This window comes from Thamnophis elegans, chromosome 1 (genome assembly GCF_009769535.1).
Source record: "Thamnophis elegans isolate rThaEle1 chromosome 1, rThaEle1.pri, whole genome shotgun sequence".
In the NCBI taxonomy this organism is placed as follows: domain Eukaryota; kingdom Metazoa; phylum Chordata; class Lepidosauria; order Squamata; family Colubridae; genus Thamnophis; species Thamnophis elegans.
Genome location: NC_045541.1, coordinates 29,878,400 through 29,900,888, shown reverse-complemented (window position 1 = coordinate 29,900,888; position 22,489 = coordinate 29,878,400). Strand labels below are relative to the sequence as shown.

Genomic DNA, 22,489 nt, shown 5'->3' with positions numbered 1-22,489 from the left:
AAAATGTCTCCTTATTTCTAGGTTGAATCTCTTCCTTGATCAGTTTCGATCCATTATTCCTTGTCTGGCTTTCTAAAACCTAATCAGCTTCTAAAGGCTGAATGCTGGATATTTATATATGTATGTATGTATGTATGTATGTATGTATGTATGTATGTATGTATGTATGTTTTATTTGTGCTGATAAATAAAGGGAGACTAGTACAGATCTATTTCAAGCTATTTAGCTCTCATCAGCTAGCCATACCCTTACTGGGATTTGAACCTGGGCTATATTACATACTAGGCAGAGATCTTAGCCATTAGGCCACAGGCTCTTATCCGTTATCAGCAAAGCTGATAAAAATTTATATATATATATATGTTATATTTTATGCTGATAAATAATATATATATGTGACTTTAAATATATACCTCTCACCCTGGCTGGCTGATAAGGAGTCGAGCTCTGTAGCTCATGGTTAACACATCTGCCTAAGAGGCAATAGAGCACAGGTTCGATTCCCAACAAGGGTGTGGCTAGCTGATGAGAGCTAAATAGCTTGAAATAGATCTATACTAGTCTCCCTTTATTTATTTATCAGCATAAATATAACAAATGTAACAAAAAGGCAACAGTAAAAAAAAAATATTGGGTTTCTGTCTGGATGGTCTCTTGTGACGAGCCGAAGACAGAGAGTGGAAGTGTGACCTTCCTCCCATATTTGGGCATACCAGGGGTTGTGACTTTAAATATATACCTCTCACCCCGACTGGCTGATAAGGAGTCGAGCCCTGTAGCTCAATGGTTAACACATCTGCCTGAGAGGCAATAGAGCACAGGTTCGATTCCCAACATAGGGTATGGCTAGCTGATGAGAGCTAAATAGCTTGAAATAGATCTATACTAGTCTCCCTTTATTTATTTATCAGCATAAATATAACAAATGTAACAAAAAGGCAACAGTAAAAAATATTGGGTTTCTGTCTGGATGGTCTCTTGTGACGAGCCGAAGACAGAGAGTGGAAGTGTGACCTTCCTCCCATATTTGGGCATACCGGGGTTGTGACTATATATATATATATATATATATATATATATATATATATATATATATATATATATATATATATATATATATATATATATATATATATATATAAATATAAAAATTAGGAACAATTTTTAAAAATTGAATAAATCAGCTCAGGCTCTTTGCAACAAAGAGGCAACTGGTAATGAATAAATGATCTAGCACAGTAAAAATTGTTTCCAATTGCAAATGGCGCTAGATAGATTACACTATCCAAGGTTGACCAACAGGCATTCTGCATTCATTTGAAAGGAAGTGGACTGTGAATGAAAGCTAGCCCAACAAAGAAAGAAAACATAAAAGTTTATAGTATCTAGCATTACCATTTTGTCATGGTAGGATTACCAATGGCAAGTGAAATCAATCCTAAAGATCTCATTTCCCTGGCCCTAAATAAATGTATCTGAATTTCCATGTGCTATATACAGTATATTTCTATACTGTATATACCTATACAGTATAGAAATATACTGTATATATTTCTATATACAGTATATTTCTATCCTGTGTGTGTGTGTGTGTGTGTGTGTGTGTATATCCACAAAACTAAGTAAATAAAAGAGTTTAAACCCCCAAATTAAAGCAATTATAACTGTACATTATGTATGTATGTATGTATATGTAGATAGATAGATAGATAGATAGATAGATAGATAGATAGATAGATAGATAGATAGATAGATGACATAGAGATATAATATTCATTTCTATACATAAAAGAAAGCATATGATAGTTTGGAAAGATGAACAGAATGTTAAATAGCTACTAAATTAAAACCATACATAATTGTGAAAAATATTATGAATGCAAGAATATAATATGGGTATTGCTGCCATCTAAAAAGGGTCTGGAGTCTGATTCAAATCACTGATTTAGAAGCTTATTATACAGATCTTGAAAACAGCTATGCATTTGTTCTGGAGAATCACATACATTCAGGAGTACTAAACATTAACCAATTGGTATCATTAGAAAACAATCTTCTCCATAAAAAATTTCTTCTTCAACAAACATTTTAGAAAATCTACTAATTAAAATGGCAATACTTCCTTCATGTTTACTTACATGGAGTTATCCAATCTTTCTGTAAAAACTAGATTTTTGGGTAAAAATATGAGTCTCTTCAAAAAAGCAAGAAATTCCAGTTCCCATCTATTTAAAACTTCCTACCTTGATTATTCTTAGCTGGAACCCTAACCTTTTACCATTACATGATACAAAGGAGACTCTACTGTTATTAATATTTTAAAAAGTAAAAATATTATGTCACATCTGTCCATGTCCTACTTAGGTTCTACTGATGTATAAAATGGGAAAAAGTGGGGAAGGTGGGGAAGAAGGAGATTGAAACAAAAATAACTTTCAGGGAATCATATTGGGAAAAGGCAGAGACGTCTACGAAGATATTGACCTTTATACTCAAAGAAATTAAACAATGTATTATATTTGTTTAGAAAATATATACAGATTTCAGATCTATTAATTAACAATTTTATTCCAAGTTTACAGATCCAATTGCTTTCGTCAATACTATTTGAGGTTTATTTTTATTTGGCTATATTCCTAGACCTTAAACGAGATCAAAGCATCAAGCATCATACTCCATTTGCAACAATGGAATACAGTACTGATACGTGCCATCTGCCACCATTTGAATTAAGATTTGTTTTTTCCACAAAGGAGATTTTTGAGAAAACAAATCATAATCTTCAGAGCAGTAAATAATAGGTTTTCTAGATACCTGTTTCCCCTTTTTCTCTTTCATTTTTAATCATGACCACCATTTATTTTATACAAATACATGCTATATTACACTTCGTCGCATTTATTAATTTGGGTGAGAGTGGTTAATATTTAATCTCTGAGTTTCTCCCCAAAAATATGTACTTCCAGTGATATAGTAGAAATTTTTAAGAGTGGAAAATCTTGTATATATATTTTTCTTCTCAGGCCTTATGCCACTTCTCAGGTAAGGCCAAAGAAAGAATTGGGCACAATTACTCTATTGTTGTTCAACAGTTATCTGAGCATTGAAGAGTAATCCTATATTAGATGTACTACACATAATCAATGTTATCAAATATAAATCCAGTGTTATCCCATTTAAATAAATGATAATTAGTATTGTAATTCGAACATCATTAAACAAGAATAGTTGTGAATCTCAATGTTTTATTGTTGGTATCCCTAAGTTCAAGATGACTCACCTTGTAATGAAGACAAGGTGTATTCAGTAGTTGGTGTGGCTAGAGAGAGAAAAAGAAATACAAATTTAATTGTATTTAAAATGTTTCTTTACAAGGTTTCAACAGAACATCTGAAGGCTATACAGGCAAGATGTAAAAAAATATCTATTTGATCCCATTTAGAAAGAAAGGCCCTATTGTAAATTAGTGGACAATACATTTTACACTATAAAAAGTTCCAGAAGCATATATATGAAAGTCGACTGGGTGACTTTGGGCCAGCCATTCTCTTTCAGCCTAACCCACCTCACAGGGTGGCTATTGTGGGAAAACAGGAGGAAGAAGGTCGTTGGAAATGTTCACCACCTTGAGAAATTTGTAAAAATAAAAACAGGATAGAAATAAATGAATGAAGTATTGTTTAAAACCACTCATGGAAGCCTTTGTAAACAAAAGGAGTATTAGAGTCTCACACACCAAATTTCCTCCAATATATACTTTAAAAACAAACCAAGAGGAATAGATTGGGCTGGCCTAAAATCATCCATTGAGTTTGTCTACGGAAATTCTCAATCATCCAGGTCATGGTTGTCCCAAAGTTGTTTTTTCAAGAGGCAACTGGACTTTCTGGTTTTTCTTTGAAGACATTTCGCTTCTCATCCAAGTAGCTTCGAAGGATTTATACATCCACAAATCCACAAATAGATATCACCAAAAATGCTTCCATTCCCCACCATCCAGTCAGAGCTAAAGAAGCTTATTGGATGAGAAGCAAAACATCTTCAAGCAAAAATCAGAAAGTCCAATTGACTCTTAAAAAAACACCTTTGGGACATTTACTGAGGTTTTTTGGCTGAGGATGAAGTTGAATCTTCTTTCTCCTAAGTCCTATTCCAATACTATAACCATTACACTATATTGAGATATTCCTATTTTATGGCTTATCTTACACCATTTGCATTGCTTTCCCATGCCTTTTATGGTCAGCTGTCTCGGGAAAGGGATTGTACCCGAAAGCTGAAAAGGGGGAAACAGAATGAACTTTGAACATGTGAGTCAGAAAAATAGTCTGATTTGTACTCCAAAATTAGGAAATAAAATATTAGAAACTTTATCTAGCATATTATGAGATAATCAAGCAATATAAATGGAAAATGAATGTATATTATTATATCACTATCACTATCACTATCTCTCTCTCTCTCTCTCTCTCTCTCTCTCTCTATACACACACACACACACACACACACACACACACACACACGTATATATCAACCATGTCTTTTATTTTAGATCAATAATAAGAATGAAGAAATAGAAGTATATCCCAAAAAAGTGTAATAAATTTACAGCATTTCTTTCAGCAAACCATTCTGAAGACAGACAACCCATAAGTCTTACCTCTGCTGACATCCATTGCATATAATTCTCTGAGTCCAAGGTCATTAAGAGTTTTTGTTAGGTCAAGAGTCTCTCGAGATTGATAGGTCTTTAGCAAAACAGTGTGTAAGGGATCAAAATCACATTTGCTGCTGATAAGATGCACAATTTCTTGAAGTGGTGCATGAGGACTAACTCGGACAACTGTCTTCTGTGTCTTCTTGTAATTCACCACAACTCTCACAGTTTGCTAAAACAATATAATTTTAAAAAAATAGTTCAACACACCATGTGCACTATAGCTCTACAGAGTCCATTAATACAAAACATGTTTGCAATACTTAACATAAGGAAAATATCATAGAATAGTAATTCAGTCCCAGCTTTGTTCAACTCTTCTAAGAATTTAAGAAAATTCAATTCCACTTTACAGTTCCCTAAAAGATACAATGTTAGGCCTTCCTCATTCACACATACTATCCTAAAACTGATATGTTGTGGAATGAATTGGGGCAAGGTTATTTTTAGCTTTTAATATTCTTTCCCCTCAGGAAAAGGGGAAAACAATTGTAAGTATAACATCAAGAAATCTTATTAAAAAGGAAGGCCTGCCAGGATCAATTTTTAGGATATTAGGGAGAAGTTGCAAACAAACAGAAGAAGCATCCATCTTCTCTAGGTAAGAAGGCTCCAAATCAAATAACTGCAGCCTGAATAGGTAAATCTAAAATATGGATCAGCAATGGATTTTTTTTTAATGAGTCAAATGGCATGACTTTTAATTTTATTAGGTGTCTTGATGATCTGCTTGAGAAGTATACACTTTACAAATAAATAATACATTAGTGGCCAAAGAATTTTTTTAATTGCATATTAAAATATTCCTGTATTCTTGTGAGATTTTACAACTGCATCTCAAGATTTTGCACAAGGATACAACGTCCTACAAGATTAACACACTCTTACTACAAATGTCATGAAATTTCAATTCATCTGAATTAAAAAATAATAATTTTGTGCAACCACAAATGCTGACTATGCAGTATCACAAGTACCTTGGCATCTGTGAGCAATCTTTAGTTGACATATGGCCTATAGCAGAGTATTATTGCTTCCATATGTGTGTGTGCGTGTGTTGTGTATGTCAAAGCAAAACCCATGATAATTATAATTCAGAGAAAATTTAATGAACAATTTTGATGCTACCTCCACGGTCTTCAGAATAAAATTCATTTAAGTGTTAAATATATGAAAAATATGTAGAGGAATGACAATAGTAAGATTCTCTCACCTCTGGGATGATAGGAATAGGCTTTTTCTTATCCATTTGTTTTGGCTTTAAAATCACTTGGTCAACTTCAAGCATCCCAATAGGTGTATTAGGTTTGAATTTGATTGGTTTCTTATCAGGTGACATCAGATCAATAGTGTGGCTTGCAGGATTTAAATGGTATTGTGCACAAAGGTATACCAATAAGTCCATCATTGGTTTGCTAAAAAAAAAAAGATAGAATATTATATATAAATATTCAATACACTATGTCTTTTATCTCAGGCAAGTTTATAGATCAGAATATAGAAATTCAATATTTTTATTTTTCCAGGAGCACAGTATATTCCTGGAGCACTGAAGTTATATTCAGCTAAGAACCCCTCAGAATTATTGTTTGGGGCTCAGCTAGGATCTTACTCAGAGGTGGGTTTCTACCAGTTTACACTGGTTCGGGCGAACCAGTAGCGGTAATTTGGCCTGGGTCGCAGAATCGGCAACAACCCAGGCTGGCCATGCCCCCAAACTGGTTCCCTGATCTCTGCTGCCAGCATGTTTTTTATTAGCTTTTCATGGTCTTTGCGCATGCGCAGAACAATTTACAGTGAACTGCGCATGTGCGGGCAATGTGTGTCTAGTGTGCATGCTAGCAAAGTGAACAGATACTAACGCCGGTAGGCATCCATCTCTGATTTTACTCTTCTTTTACTCTTCTGGGTAGGGCAATCTTAATTCCTAAGAGCATATTTCAGGTAGCACACTGCATCTCAAATGCAGTAGGAAGTCTCGACTAGCCAAAATCGAGACAGGAACATGGGTTTACATTTTTGCACATTGGTTAAAACTACTCTTTTTCCTTACAGGTTTGAGTTTTTTCCTTATAGAACACAATTTCAAATCAGTATGGTTCAGGACCATCTCACAAAAACTCCAGTATCTTGATTTCTCCAGGGAAGTGCTTCTAATGAGGGGGGTAAGGGTGTGCACTTAAACAATGTATTAAAAATCTGGAAATCCAACAAGATTGGGCTGCTCTTCCAAAGAATGTTTATTTCAAACTCTCTCCTTTAAAGCAGGAAGATATGTACATCAAATAACCATTCAAAAATCCAAGGGCATTAACCCTTAAGGGCACTGCAATGAACTTCCCACAGCACTTTTGGAGAGCCAATACAAAAAAATACCATATGAGCTGAGATTATGCCTTTGTGGACAAGAGACCATTGAAACTATAGCTCACATCCTGCTGTACTGCATCTTCTATAAGGACGTATGGACTCAATTGATAACAACTTACCTAATAAAACATCCAGGAAATACTGATCTTTTTTATGTGCAACTACTGTTATCAGATCAATTTGAAATTGCTTCTCTGAATGTGGCCAAATTCTGCTATGCTATATGTAAAACTAAGCAAACTTTAATGCCCACTGTTAATCCACCACCAATCACAATATTATTCTATCTTTTATTTTTATTTTTTACTATTATTGTTTTAATCCTTTTATTTGCTGGTCTGTGACCATAATAATAATTGATTGACTTCACTACATTGTGATAGCATTAGTGTGAAGATATAAGTGCATGCATCATTCTAGCAGCACTGCCACTTGCTGTGGAAGCCACTGCGTAATAGTGGCTGCCTTGACTATAAAGTATTATTTTTTCATGCATGAAGCTTCCTACATTCCTAAACCTTTGAAGCATTTGAAATAAATTGATTGTATCGTTCATAAAGGAATTCCTACAATGCAATCCCCACCCACATTAATAATGCTTAGAATTACTACATTTTTCCTTTCTCAGAAAGGTAACTAGCATTATTTTGGATGGGGATTGATGTCATCTGTGGTTTAAACTCTTCTATCAGAACCTTTATAAGAGATAAGTCATTCTTTTCCTCTTAATATATCCAGGTGTTTGTTTTAACAAAGTGATTATTGATTTCCAACAGCTGGGTACTTGCTGACACAAGCCAGCTGTCTACATTGATATCACGAAATGCAGCTGCACAGAAATATCTGAACACCTGGGCGAGTAAAAGAAAAGAACTTATGTAGACAAAAAATTGACTATTTTTTGAAAAAAAGAAGAAAAAGTTTGAATTAAAAAGTTGAGTTTAATTTTCCATATATAATACTGACATTCTGTACAGAGGTTTTTCACCATAATCTGTATCTTTAAAGTAGTGCTTGGCTTGGTCCTAATAACGAATAGAAGAGATGATGTGAAATCAATTCCCTATCTCCTAATAAAAGCTTTCGCCCACAATAATAAGAGCCTTACTTAAAAAAAAAAATCTAATTAATTTGGCTTTGCATCCAACTAATTGTAAACAGAACTAGTGTTCCTTAATATTTCACTTACAAAATAAGCATTCATTAGTAACCTTTTTTTTAAACAGGGATCTGCAGAAAAGCAAAGAATGTAAACAAATTAAAGGATTGCCCTAGAAAAAATAGCTTCAAGAAGGTAGGAAAGAGATCATTCACTGAGTGATCAGAATATTTTTTGAAATTTATAAATCTAAGTTTAAAATACTGAAAAACTGGCTACCTATGATTCTTTAGTTATCTGAGCAATCAACGCATGCAGGTTTGTACTGCGCAGAACAACACTCTAGAACATTCTCTAGCTCGTCACAGTGAATTCTCCCAGTTCCAAACAAGAATTGAGCCACCAGTAAGAAAAGGTGAAAAGAAAATGGTGAAAAGGGTAAACAATCATTTAAAGAACTAATTCGGTACATAGATTTCTGCGTATTGTATATCAGATAATTTGGTTTCTTCTGTGAACTCACTGTCTTTGATGTGTAAGTCATCAAGAATCCATGAAAAAATGTGAATGGTAGGTTATAATGGTTCTTTTGATCTTTCAACTATAGAAACTATTTAATAGGAATGAAAGATGATATTTGACAGAGTCAAAGCAAAGATCAACAAACCCAAGGAACTAGTATGGAAGGACTCACATCTCAACAAATCAAGAAGGCATCTACAGTAACAGCAGAGACTCTGAGGCTGAGAAAATGTTCCACCTGATTTGCTCAAATTCAGCTGCAACATGAAAGGAATGTGGCAAATATCTACTCAATCTTTGGTTAAAGATACACAGCAAGAAACTGAATCCATTATTTCTCCCGTGAAAGAAGATACTTTGCATGCAGAGAAGCGGAACTTATTTCAGTTTATGTAAGAACCAAAGGTTGGAAAGAAGTGTTGGTGTGTACAAATAATGCTTGTGATTTTTTCTTTCTTTTGGGTGGCAAATTTAGAAGGGAGAGCACCAAACTCAATGGCATTCCCCTCAGTATATATCCAGCAATCTGATATCACAGTTTTACAAGTTTCTCTAAAGTGAATCAGTGTGCCTCCAAACACAAGGCTGTGAACATGAAAAGGGAGGGGTGATAAGAATAGCCAAAACCAGTTTAGACTTGATCTCAACATCTCTAGGGGGAAAAGAACAGTTCTTGAAAGAATGAAAAGATCAGACAGATCTAACAGTTTAGGATGAACAGTAAGGCTGAAAGCATTGCTTAGAAATGGTTCTATGGTTCCTACAACAATGCATAGAAAAGGAGGAATGCTGGTTAATGGATGACACAGAGTAGTGTTGCTCTCTACTGTATTCTCTCTCCAGTATGGTTTCAAGATTCACTGATAGACCAGACGCATGACTTTTCAATGCCAATATTTTAACAGCAATCAATAGTTTGAAAACCATGATCTGCTCCTTGGAGAGATAGCATGGTAGTCTCTAACACTCAAAAATGGTGTATATGCTAAGCATCTTATCTCATATATTATCCAAAGCCATTCTAGTTTCTGATCCTCCTTATCACTGGAAGCAATCAGTATCCCAGTGCAAACTTGAACTTTGACAAATGGCCATCATTACTAAATATCACTTTGTATTAATGTTAAGAGAGTCATTTCAAAAGACTGAAGGTTGACTTTTATCTATTCAAAAATATTAAACCTGTGCAGTAATTGTTCACATAAAGGATACTGATTGTTTCTAGTGATATCTTCATAATGAGAAAAAGGAGACTGGTCTACTATCAGTCTTCAGATGAAGACAAAAATTGAGTCAGATTCTGAATATAGATACAATCTATCTAGAGCTTAAGAAATGAACCAGTCCATCTATGCAGCCTAAAGATATACACAGCTATGAAATCTGAGTGGATTACAATAATCAAGAATTGGTAAGAAATGGCAATGTAAAGATTAAAAGTATCTAATTCTGAAGAGAAAAGGAGAACCGAAAGCGATGTAACTATAGCAGACAGGTGTAAAACTAAGCTCTACGCTGGTATAGCCAATCTTATGATGTTAAACCCCAAGAGTCCTACAATAGTCCCAAGACCTGAATCCTGGATGATAATAAGAATCTTACAAGGTTGGAAAATTAGATGCCAATTACATGATTTCTATGGAAAGCCTGGCTGAAACCAACATTGGTCCCATTCCTCAATGTTGTTCAAAGCTGGCATATCTCACAAGATAAACTTTGAAGGGAAACAAAAATGGAACAATTTCAACATGAAATGTCAATACCTTCATTGCTGCCTAAAATTAAGTATATAGACATTCTGCTTAACTGGAAATAAAGTTTGTTCTTAATCTATTTTGCTCATTTCCTACTTAAGATGTTTGATGTAATGAAATTCTGTTTAAACTATTATAACCATCCTGAATACAGAAGATGGCAATTTTTAGCCAAATAAGTTGATATTAAAAAGCTAAATACTGTAGAGTGGTTAGTATCTGGATGGAAGAATATTGGGAAATCCCTCAGTTGCCAACTAACCTGGAAAATTTTAGCATCTGTGAAGGTGACAATCACAAATATCTTCCACATCACTGACAAAAAACATGGGCGTGTCAGGAGTGAAGCTTAATGTGAAAGATTTCCACCTTGGCATTAGTACTGAACGTCTCAGAATCTGTGTGTGAGATTGGCAGTCATGTAAATAATTTAACTTAATAAATTATACTCAAACCCATACCCCTCTGAAACACCAGTTTTCATCCACAAAACAGCCTCAAAATTTTGGTCAACATACCTGCCGTTAATATTAGTAGTCTTGATCACCTCTCCAGGAAGAATCACAGACAGCTGAATGTCTCTGTCAATTGCATTTTCTTTTTGGTCCATCGTGCAGTTAGCCAGTTCTAGATCATCAAATGATGAGCAATCAGTAACTTTAGTTTCGGGTGGAGGAAGGGGAGCTTTTGACTTGGCTTTCCGCCTATAATAAAACAAAAATGCGGGGGGGGGGGGGATTAGACAAAGTAAATTCAATGGAAAATATTGAATTTCCCAACACTGGGAAACAAGACATTACTTTGATACTAGAAGACCCTCTATTCCCAATGGATTTTTTAAAATTAAAAGAAACTATATAATCCTTAAACATGGAAAGGAAAGCAAGTAAATAATCAGTAAACTTTACCAAAGCATAGAGTAAACTTTCTATCAAAATGCATTATCAAACAAAAAAGACAGAGTGGCCAAATTAAGATGGTGTCCAAATACTATAAATAAACATCCTAAAAAGACTTTTACTTGATTATGCAGCGCAAGCATGGGCTCTTCACCCCCAAATCTGGTATTATGTTTAACTAAATGCTTTAATTTCTGAATCTCTCAATCATACATTTTAAGTTATGTCATGAAAATAATTAATGGTGTAAATAATTTGCTGCTTAAGTAGTTTACTTAATAAAGTATTCTTGCTTTATTAACATTTTGCCACCTACATTTAAATTTCATTTGAATATATTTATTCAAACATTACTGCACCACTTTTTGAGGTACCACAAATATTTTTTTTTGCAAATCCTAGAATTTTTTCTGCCTGCCATTGCCAAAATTAATGCATAGCTTGATTTCCCACTATTAGACCTAAATACACAGCAATTTTAGTGTAAGCCTTGTAGATAGAGAGAAGTAGAATGCCATAGGCTTAATAGGGGGTTGGACATATAAAATATCCCGCTTTATATTTTCCTCTTGGCTGGCGTTTTGCAAAAAGCCCCTTCACTCTTCTACAATCACCACCTAAGCCATGGGTCACAAAGCATCTTCTGATGCCTCATGACTGATACGTTTATATATAAGCTGGCCACATCTCCTCCACCTCTTTTCCTGATAATTCCAACCCATGTATCTTACATGATACTTCCTAACAAGAAAGAAGGAGGCAATTGTTGCCACTCTATAAGAAAGACAGAAAAAGAGCACTGTTGGATCTGATCCAAAGCCTGTCTACTCCAGCATTTTATTCCCACAATGGCAGATATGACACCTATAAACTTACAAGTGAGGCACTAGTACAATGCCACACACTCACAAATGTTTCCTAGTAATGGATTATCAGGAACATAATATCACTAGGATAAATGATAAATACCTGTGGTGACTACGGTAATTGCCATTGACAGACTTATGTTCCGTGAATTGGTTTAATCCCCATATAAAATGGTCAAATAAACAGCCATTGCTATATTTTAGAGAAGCAAATTCCACACTAAGATATAACTATGCCATAGTGAAATAACTTAGTTGTGTCCTCCCTCTCCCATCAGTGAACGTTATTGCTTGATCCTGGTTTCTAGCGTGTTTTCCCGAAAATACGACCTACCCCAAAAGTAAGTCATAGCTTCATTTTATATGTGCGCCCAATATAAGCCCTACCTCCAAAATAAGCCCTTATTAAGACCCTGCCCACTCCAGGGTCCATAGGTAAAAATTAAACTATGGAGGGGATGGGTGGTGGTGGAGCTGCCCTACTAGTTATCTTCAGACAGTTGCAGCCAGGCCTCAAAGATCTGCCTTGCAGGCACATTTATTCTGCAGCCAGCAAGCTTTTACTGAAGGCCCCTGCAGCCTCTTGATCAATCTGGAGCTCTATTATTGGCCGCAGAGGCCTTCAGGAAAGACTGGCCAGTCACAGAAGAAGTTTCTGAAGGCCTCTGACAGGGAAAAGGAGGCCAGGGGAGACACATGCAAGTGATGTGAGTCAGTGGATGACATTCCCCTCCCCCAAAATAAGACTTGGTGCTTTTTTTGGTGGTGAAAAATATAAGACAGGGTATTATTTTCTGGGAAACATGGTAGTGTCCAACTATATCATCGTATTTTACATCTGTCTATCATGTTTGCTCCACCTCTCTCCGTCTTCTTGTTTAAAGCTAAAATCCTCAAATACTGTCTTTCCTCACAAGATAGTTACTGCAATCTCTCAATCATTTCTGCCAAATGCTCTTTTCTGTGGAATTTCCAGCTGTACAATACTGTTCTTGATGTATGTCGGTCAAAATTCAATAGAAATGTTCAAGTCTATTCACTATATATTTTATAGCATTGACACCAGAATATAACTTTACTCTTTCCTACTAAAGTTATGAATGTAATTTGGATTTCTGACATTGCTTTACAGTCAACACTCTATCCCGGGTCGGCAACCCTGAGCTGCATGCAGTTCTTTGGGCCCTCTGCTGTGGATTCCTGTCCATCACTGGCTGGCCCTGCCCCTCGCCCTCCCCTCCCAGTCCCTCCTCACCTGAGAAGATAAGGGTGACGGTGGGGGATGGAGAAGTGGCCGGGACTGACTCTCCGGAGCCTCACTCTTGCTGGAGCTTCTTCCAGCCCATGTTGGAGCTGGACGTGCCTCAGGTTGTGGGGAGATGAACAACCTGCTCTCTGCCCCAAGACACTGGCCCGACATGGATGTGACTGATGCCGGCCTCACTAAAAAAAGGGCTGGCAGGGTGGGAATGGGATCACGGAGGACGGGACAATGATGGAAAGGGGACGGGCCTGCAGTGTCCAGCTGCGTCTTTAAAAAGTTCAGGGCAGTGGGAAAAAGAGGCTCGTCATGCCGAATCTCACACACCCATCCCGGAGGTCAAGCTCAGAGAAAGCTGGAGCGCCCTCGCCAAAGATGCTCACCCGTCAGCCAGTCTCCCCCCCCCCCTCCTCTCTCTTCTCACTCTCTCATTTCCAGCAAGCTCTCCTTGGGGCTCTTTGCTACTCCTTTTCTTTGTTCTTGGCAACTTTTTGGAAATCTGGACTGACTGAGAAACGAGCGCAAGGTACGGTGGAGGCTTCCCTTTTTCTCCTCCTCCTCCCACTCCTTCTCCTCTCGCGATCCCCTGGCCAGCTATGGCAGGGCCGGGAGGTAGATTTCTCTCGTCAGAATATTAGGTAGAAAGTCCTGCATTTCAGATCTATTTCTCTAGTTTTAATTTGCATAGGAATAGGGAGCAGGCCCTAAACCATTAAGTGGAAAATTTCTATATGAAGTCCAACCAGTTGCTGTGATCGTGTTCAGCAGAGTATTTGAGGCATTCCTTCCTGCAGTAGGTGGATGCCTGGATGCTGTGCAAAGCAGCAACATGAAGAAGTGGAGTTACTTAGTGTAACAATGCTTATATTGCAATTCTCCATTGCAAGCTGTGGCTTTCTATACCCATAAACCTGCTTCTCATGAGGAGGAAAGGACAGAGACATGATTCTTCACTTTTGTCTAAAAGGGTTCTTTGGTTGTCTTTAGGAAACATGCCCCCTTATTAGTCAGATGGCTATTATCAGGACTCTTATCACTTCTTCCTTTCTCTTTCACTTCCGCTTTCTCCTCTGACTCTGAGCTGTGCAGTTCAGGTTCTCACCCAATTCCCTCACTTTCCCTCACTACAGATCTTAGTTGTAGGTAGATTTAAATAACTCGGGCTTCCCATGTTAATCCCTGAATAGAACAAAAACCCAGATTCAGGAATATTTTTTTATAAGCTGCACTGCTAATTTTAGTGTTTTTCTTTCTACATTCTGTTTCCCATAATCCATCAGCCAAAATATTGTAGAAACTCTTTTCAAGAATGCTTGGGGAGGGTTTTAGACAGAAGGAAAGGGCACTGGCAGCTATTTAAATAAAGGCCTGCTATAGTGTTCCCTCCCTCTCTTATAAAAGTAGTGCATTTAATTATCAACAATGCCACAAAAAACTGCAAAATTGTTTTTTTAAGGCTTTGACTGAATATTTGGGGAAATGCAATTTCTTTGTTCTTTCATTAGACATTTCTAAAAAATGCTAAATATGTAAATACTTGTACAAACATTCCTGAACCCTACAGTAGTAAAGGAAGTGCAACAAGGAAATATACACATCAAGTTAAAACTGCACAATCAAAGACTTTGCAATGCCTCAAGGGGATTTAAGTCTGGAATGCAACAGCACTTAACAGTATAATTTCTTGGGGGGGGGGGAATTAAGTGGTTCCTGGAATTAATGAGCTTTATTACAGGACATGGCCTATTACAAATTGTGAGAAAACTGCTTTCGCAAAAGTATTTTTTGCTGAGATAACCATGACAAGAATGGATTGCTCCTGGTCATGGGTGGGCCTTCAAAAGATTTCTTTGCAAATGTTAACATGTCATACACATTTAAACTACCACAACTGAGTTGAATTCACTTCTAGTAGCAAGAGTAATATGAATGTATTGCCAGTTAAATCACTTAAATAATCTCAATTGCATTAAATCTACTAAAAATAATTACACCTACAAAGTTTTAAAAAGGGTATTAGGATGCTTTAGAATAGAATGTCTACATTCTCCAAACCATCTTCATTAAATAATTCTAACCATCATTAAATAATTTACAGTAATATAGCTCACTTACTTACATTTTTATACTATCACATTCTGGCAAGACTCTCAGTAGTTAACAGCACATATTAAAATAGGTAAAAAATTTAGTAAAAAAATCTGCAATATGAAAGAAATATTGTTCATTCCTCTTCTAGCAACTATCTATGTAGTAAAAGCCCTACAAAACAGCTCAGTTTCCATCTCCTTACTGAATGTCAAGAGACTGGATACCATTTGGAGTCATAACTAAGGAGTACTGGTGGGATACTTTTGCAACCTCATTTTAGGCTTATGATAACACAATTAACACGCTAATAACACAGTGACTGCAATCAATAAACTTGAATTTTGGCAAAGATGATATGAGGCTTTGTCAATATTATTAGGAATACCAAGGATAATTTTATCACTACTTGAAATTTTACATTTGTGCAAGGCAGTAGATTTTGTAACATTTTTGAATAAGAAGAGGATGAGAGATCACCAAATTGTGCTCTGAACAGCTACTCCTTGCAAGGAGACTGAAACAGCAGTCATTCTGTTGGTCTGAGCACCAGGAGACAAGGAAAGCCATTCTCAACCCTGGCAGAGCCTTTAAGGATACTGGTGTTCCATCATCTCCTTTAGATTTACAATTGTTTTACAGTTAAATGAGGTCCTCCAAACAACAGATATGAAAAACTACCTAGTGATTAATATTTCATCCCAAAATAGAAAAGTTATATAGCAATTTTAAAAACCTTAATATCAAACAAATGACAAAAAGCTGAATAAGAATGTAATCTAAAAAAGTTTTAAACAGATTAAGGGATCAGAAAAAATTGGCAAATTAGGACTTCTGAAAAAATGAGTAAACAAAACAATATTTATGTGGGAAGACAAATTGTTTTGTCAACCAGGAAACAGATTATTGTCTGAAAGGAAAAACAAAGCATCAGTGAAACCTGAGACTTCATAAATATAGAAATGGGCCACTAGAGGGACTAAAATTCTAGGCAGGAAGAAAAAAAGTGGAAGTGTAAGTAAAATAAAGTAAAATGACAAATAAAATACAGTATGATACTTGAGAGATTTCAAAAGATTGAGCAGAGACCCAAAGACCAGCTGGCCAGCAAGAGAGGTACACGCTTGCACAGTGCATGCATGGGGGCGTGGCCTTCCCTAATTTCAGCAGTTTCCCCCCAGCATGCCCTATGTTTCTCCCCCCCCCCAGTGCACCCTAGCTTTCCTCTCCATTCCTGCTGCCTGTGCCTTCCCTGGTCTTTTGTAGGTTCCACCCTCCGCAGGTGCCTCTCCATGGCAGGAATGGAGGAGAAACCTAGGGCATGCTGGGGGGGGGGGGGAGAAGCTGTTGAGATTGTGAGGCCACCCCACACCCCGTTTTGGGCCCAAAAAACCTCCTGCACCAACCTGGAAGTCAAATTGGGAGGCGGTGGGGCACATGCACGGGGGCAGGGCACATGTGTGGGGAGTACTTGCATTGCATTTTGGGGATTGGGGCACGCACGTGTGCATTCTTGCACGCTTTGGACACTCAGCACCAAAAAGGTTAGCCATCACTGCACTAGATTATTTCTATTTAATCCGAAAGATTTGAATCATATATTCCCTTTTAAGGAATTTAATACATCTGAAAGGAAGAGTGATTAATTCCATTAACATAAAAGTCAGTCCCATAACTATTTATTACTGGATATAAACAACAGAGTTTACCAAAATCCTGGGAAACATTTTTTTTTGTATCCCTCTGGAACTTGAAAACTTTCTCTTGAAACAACTGTCTCTGAGTCTTCTGTAGATCTGATAAACCGACCTTTGGACAGCAGCAGTCTTGGAAACCGAAAATCCTTTCAGCCAGCTCCAAGTTCAAATGACATTTTCTTACTTTAAAAGGCCAAAAACCATCCTTTGAGCTGTAGGTTATAGCCAAATCTGCTACAGATATTTATGCTTTGAGCCAGGGTTGTTAGGGCATTTCAGGAAAGCATGTCAATCAGCAATTAATGTAAGAAGCCTTTCTTATGTTATCTCATTGCTGAAGAAAGTGCTAGGCTCCTCTATCTTGATAATTTAACCCCAAGCACCTTTTAAAATCACTTTTTCAAAAGCATCACTTTGCAATCATAGTAGAACAGTTTTGCAAAATGCCAATCCTTATATAGTCATAACGGCATCATCCACAAACAAAAGAGGATACAGAAGCAGATCTGAAGGGAACCCCCCCCCCCCCCCGAAAAACAGCAAAATAAGCTGGGAGTGACATGGAAAAGGAAAGGGGAAAATATTCCATGAACTGGAATATTATAGGAAAATGTAAGTTTGGCACATACCGGAATCCTGCAATATCCTGCTCATTCTCATGTGCATCACATCATTTATTACCCATAAAAAAGCCCATTTCAAGGAGTCCTCTACAACATCTCATGAAAGAATACATTCGTCCATATATTAATACCTAGGGATAAAATTTTAGTCACCTCCAGCCTACTGGGTGACAACAGGCCATGATGAATTATTAATATTTGAAGATCAAAGTGAAATCAACTGGACAAAACTACTTTTATTTTTTTATTGATGTCCATATGGTTATAGCTGTCTCTCAGAAAGATAAAAATGTATAGACAATTAAAATGTGATATGAAAGTTGCAACAGAATTGACAGTTGCAGAATGACTGATTAACAGTAAAAACCTAGAAAGCTGTAGATAACTTTGCCATTAACATGGTCACAGAGACTTGAGTTTGTCAGGTTTATAAATGTGAGAATAGTTTACATTCATAATAAATTGGACACTGTTCAATTTTTCAAATTATACATAATCAGGAATTATTTTGGAAGAGGGGTTGTTTATCAATATCATTAGGTAGTCTCTTAAAGCTTTCTGAGGAGAGGGAATAAGCAGTGTTGGTGAGGTTTTTTGGCACCGAATGCCAAAATGGGAGCATGAGCACGTGTGTGTGGGAGCGCCAGAAAGCGGAAGAACAGCTCTCCAACACACATACACATGCCGGGAAACTGAGCTTCCAGTTTCCAGCATGCGCATGTACACCGGTCATCTGGTCTTCTGGGTTCTGGCACACATGGGCACATGAAGAGCAGATAGCCAGTGCACATGTGTGCACGGGAAACTAGAAGCTCAGCTTCCCGGCGTGCATATGCGCCAGGGAGCTGCTCTTCCAGTTTTTGGCACTTCCGCATGCACGAAGACCAGCTGGCCAGCACACATGTGCATGCCGGAACCCAGAAGAGCAACGTGCCTGGAGAGATGGCTTTGTGTGCTGCTTCCAGCACGCGTGCTATATGTTTGCCATCACTGGAATAAGCAATTAATGTTGGGTCCTCCACTTTTCAAAATGTAAAATCAGCAGTTCCCAATTACTACCCTATGAGAGATACAGAGGCCTCTTCTAAGAAACAGCGAATGAATAAACAGTCATTCTTTGTAAGAAATCAGTGCAATATAAAGATGTCTTATTCTGAAGAATTGCCACTGGTTGGATACAAAAGGTCTACCATCTTTACGCTTACAGGAGAAAACTTCAATTAGAAAAGCTTGAAAAAAACAATCTCTGGAAAATTGATAAAATGAAAAACTAAAAGCACAATTTATGAGAAGTAAAGCTTACTGATTTCAGTTAGGTTTACACCCACACAAATAAGTCTTCCACATCCTTGTTCCACAACCTAAGAGCTGAACTTCTACTATCTTTTTTTAATTGCACAATTCTTCAATATTCACAACACACGCAGCCTCCTAAAGAGTCTGGAGGACTAAAAAACGGCCCTATGAGCAAACTGGAAGTCCATTCCTGAATTTCCAGGTTTCCCGTAGGGCCGGTTTTTTGAGCTCCGGAGGCCGGCAGCTCCTGAAGCCTCTGGAGGTGGCCTCCGGGGGGAGGCTGTTTTCGCCCTCCCCAGGATCCTATAAAACCTCTGGAGCCTGGGGACAGAGGAAAAAGCATGCAAAAAATGGGGGGAGCGCTGGTCATGCACGCATGCACACTGGGGTCACACATTGCATTATGGGTCTGGCATGCCCACACGTGACCTCCCTGTGATCCCCCCCTTTGGCACACAAGCCAAAAAAGGTTTGCCATCACTGCCCTAGGTTATTCAGATTGTTCGCCACACCAGAGCTAGATTAAGGACATTTTCATCTGTCAAAGCATCTTCCACTATATCTGAAAGACATACGCCAACTGAGCTATGTGGGATGAGGGCCTGCACTGTTGACTTGCCGACAATATCAGGAATACTGTTGGATTGTGTAGGAAAAGTTAATTCTTCACTCTTTCAGAAATTAAAAAGTGAGTACTATATGGCATATAGATTATTAATAAACACAGGTGATTATAACTCACAGCAGAACATAGAGTAAGGGTAGAAAGATTATTTTTTAAAAAGAAGCTTATACAAACTAGCAAAAATAATTTTACACAATTTGAAAAGTCCCCATTTTACATATTCTTTTAGCATCCTGATAAGAAACTGATTTTGTCAAGACAGCAGTTTTACTGTAGCTACAACATTTGTATAAATTGTACTCCATCTCCCATACAGTAAACAAAGTCTGTGATACTGAGAAGTAGCACTGCACAAAGCAGTATGTATAGTTTTTTTTTAAAGCCTATTAAAGGATATGTTTATAATCAAATATAATCAAACTGAGCTTGATAGTTACATTCCTGAGCTTTACCAACAAGTAAAGCGTAAAATATGCCACACACACCCATATGATCTTAGTCCAAAGGCTGAGAAGTGATAATAATTTGTGAGGCGTAATAACTATTAAAGAAGTGAAATATTTTGAGCTTAAAACCTTCATCCCAGACAGCAAACTAATCTTACTAGTTAATATTCCTCGTGTGTAGAGGTGCAGAAATATTCTATCCAGTGATGAAATTCAAAAATGTTTACTACCAGTTCTGTGGGTGTGGCTTGGTGGGGGTGGCTGGGGAAGGAAACTGCAAAATCCCCATTCCCTCCCCACTCCTGGGGGAAGGATATTGCAAAAACTCCATTCCCACTCCACTCTAGGGCAGTCAAAGATGGTATTTACCGGTTCTCTGAACTACACAGAATTTCCGCTACCGGTTCTTCAGGACCTGTCAGAAGCTGCTGAATTCATTCTATCATCTATCTATCTATCTATCTATCTATCTATCTATCTATCTATCTATCTATCTATCTATCTATCTCCTACCTACCTACCTACCTACCTACCTACCTACCTACCTACCTACCTACCTACCTACCTACCTACCTATATAGTGGTCAGGGACTTAGGCTAGAAGTTGGAAATTCAGAATTATGATTATTCTCAGGCATAGAAGCCAATTGAGAAACTTAAGGGTCAATTAATCTCTTTCACTCCATTCTACCTTACAGGGTTATTGTTATGGGCACACAACTTTTGAGTTCCTGAACGAAAGGTGGAATATTAATTGAAGCATTAATAGATGCAGCATTATAATCCTATTACTAGGGCTGTGTTGCAGGGAGCTTTCCAAAGCAGCCACACAATCTTGAAAGGAGACACACCTGCTTTAATGAGGAGGCAACAGCTACTGCTTTCACACTCTTAGAACATTCCAGAGCACCTCCTATAAACTGAATCTGGAGCTCTGCACAGCCCTACAGGCAAAAGAAACCCACAAGTGCTAGAATGATAGAAAGAACACAGGGATTTTTCAATGTTGATCTACCCTGAAACAATGAATTCACTGTCAGTACACAGAACTGGCATAAACACAGTGTGGGCCCATCTATGCAAAAAACAAACAATGAATCATTGATTAAACATTTACCCAGGAAATACGCAGTACAGTTGGGGAACGACATAATATACACGGTATATTTTTCCCACCTTCACTACAAAAGATAAACATATTTTTGTTTTATTCAGAGCTAGGATTAAGGATTTTCTTGCATGCCACCCTATGGAAAGGATACAGGATGGTAAAAGGAGTATAACTAAGTCTTTATTACAATACACTGCCTATAAATTTCAATGGGGAAAAGAGTATGACTGCCACTTCATTTCATTTTTTATCCCATGCTCCTTGTACACGAGAAACAGCAGAACAAGACAAAGGAAGCACACAAAGTTGTACAATGTTGTAATGAATACCATGTGCATCCAAAATATAGTTTCCAAATTAGCTAGCTAATGCAACAGGACAGGTACTGTCAGTATAAACCTATTTAAAGTCATTTACTGGCTGAACGAAGCATGTTTCTTCACAATCCAATTGTGGAGTTCCCTCCAAATGAGTGCAATGGGTGTGATCTTCTAGTAATAGTACAGGTATTTCTGGGCTGAAGGCCACATCTAAACTCGAGTGGTGTGCAGCAGGGGGGGTATGTACAAACATAAGGATGGAAAGAGGTGAGATAAAAATGAAATTGCATCCAATTCACATACATTTAATGAAAATGGAGTGGATGTTATTGCACTCCAGTCAAACACTTAACTATGTCCTCTTTCTATCACTTTAAAGCTTATGACTTAGCAACAACTGGTTCTAGGGCTGCCTCCAAAGTTTGCTGAGGTACACTCCAGGCTCTGCTCTCTGCTCAAATTAGAACGATTCCCATGCTTTAAGTTCACAGTAGCTGGGAAATGCGTAACTTATAGTGGAAGCATATCTTTTATCAAATGGTACAAACTGATGCTGAAAATGTTCAAGAATTATCAGTTGTTTGCATACTGATAGCTTGGCTGGACTAAAGTAATTCAGTATATGTATCTGCTAGCCTTGTGTACACAGGCAAAGAACAAGCTTTCAAGGGCAGCTGTGTTGCCTTTGGTGTGTTTTACACAACTTAACAATGACGTAGGAATCCTGCTTCATCCCATGATGCTGCTATAACATTAAAAGTCCAAGAACTACCTATGAGAAGTCCCAAAGGTAC

The 22,489-nt window shown here is 37.4% G+C and overlaps 1 protein-coding gene across 5 annotated transcripts in view; it reads right to left on the bottom strand.

The window, feature by feature from the left end:
* COBLL1 (cordon-bleu WH2 repeat protein like 1) overlaps positions 1-22,489 on the bottom strand; it is a 133,214-nt gene that overhangs the window by 37,333 nt on the left and 73,392 nt on the right. For all 5 annotated transcript variants that reach the window (XM_032210737.1, XM_032210775.1, XM_032210746.1 and 2 more), the window contains exons 2-5: positions 10,982-11,167; positions 5,932-6,133; positions 4,662-4,890; positions 3,282-3,320 (exon numbers count right to left, since the gene is read on the bottom strand). In XM_032210737.1, coding sequence (XP_032066628.1) covers positions 3,282-3,320; positions 4,662-4,890; positions 5,932-6,133; positions 10,982-11,167 — 656 coding nt within the window. The remainder of the gene's footprint in view (positions 1-3,281; positions 3,321-4,661; positions 4,891-5,931; positions 6,134-10,981; positions 11,168-22,489) is intronic.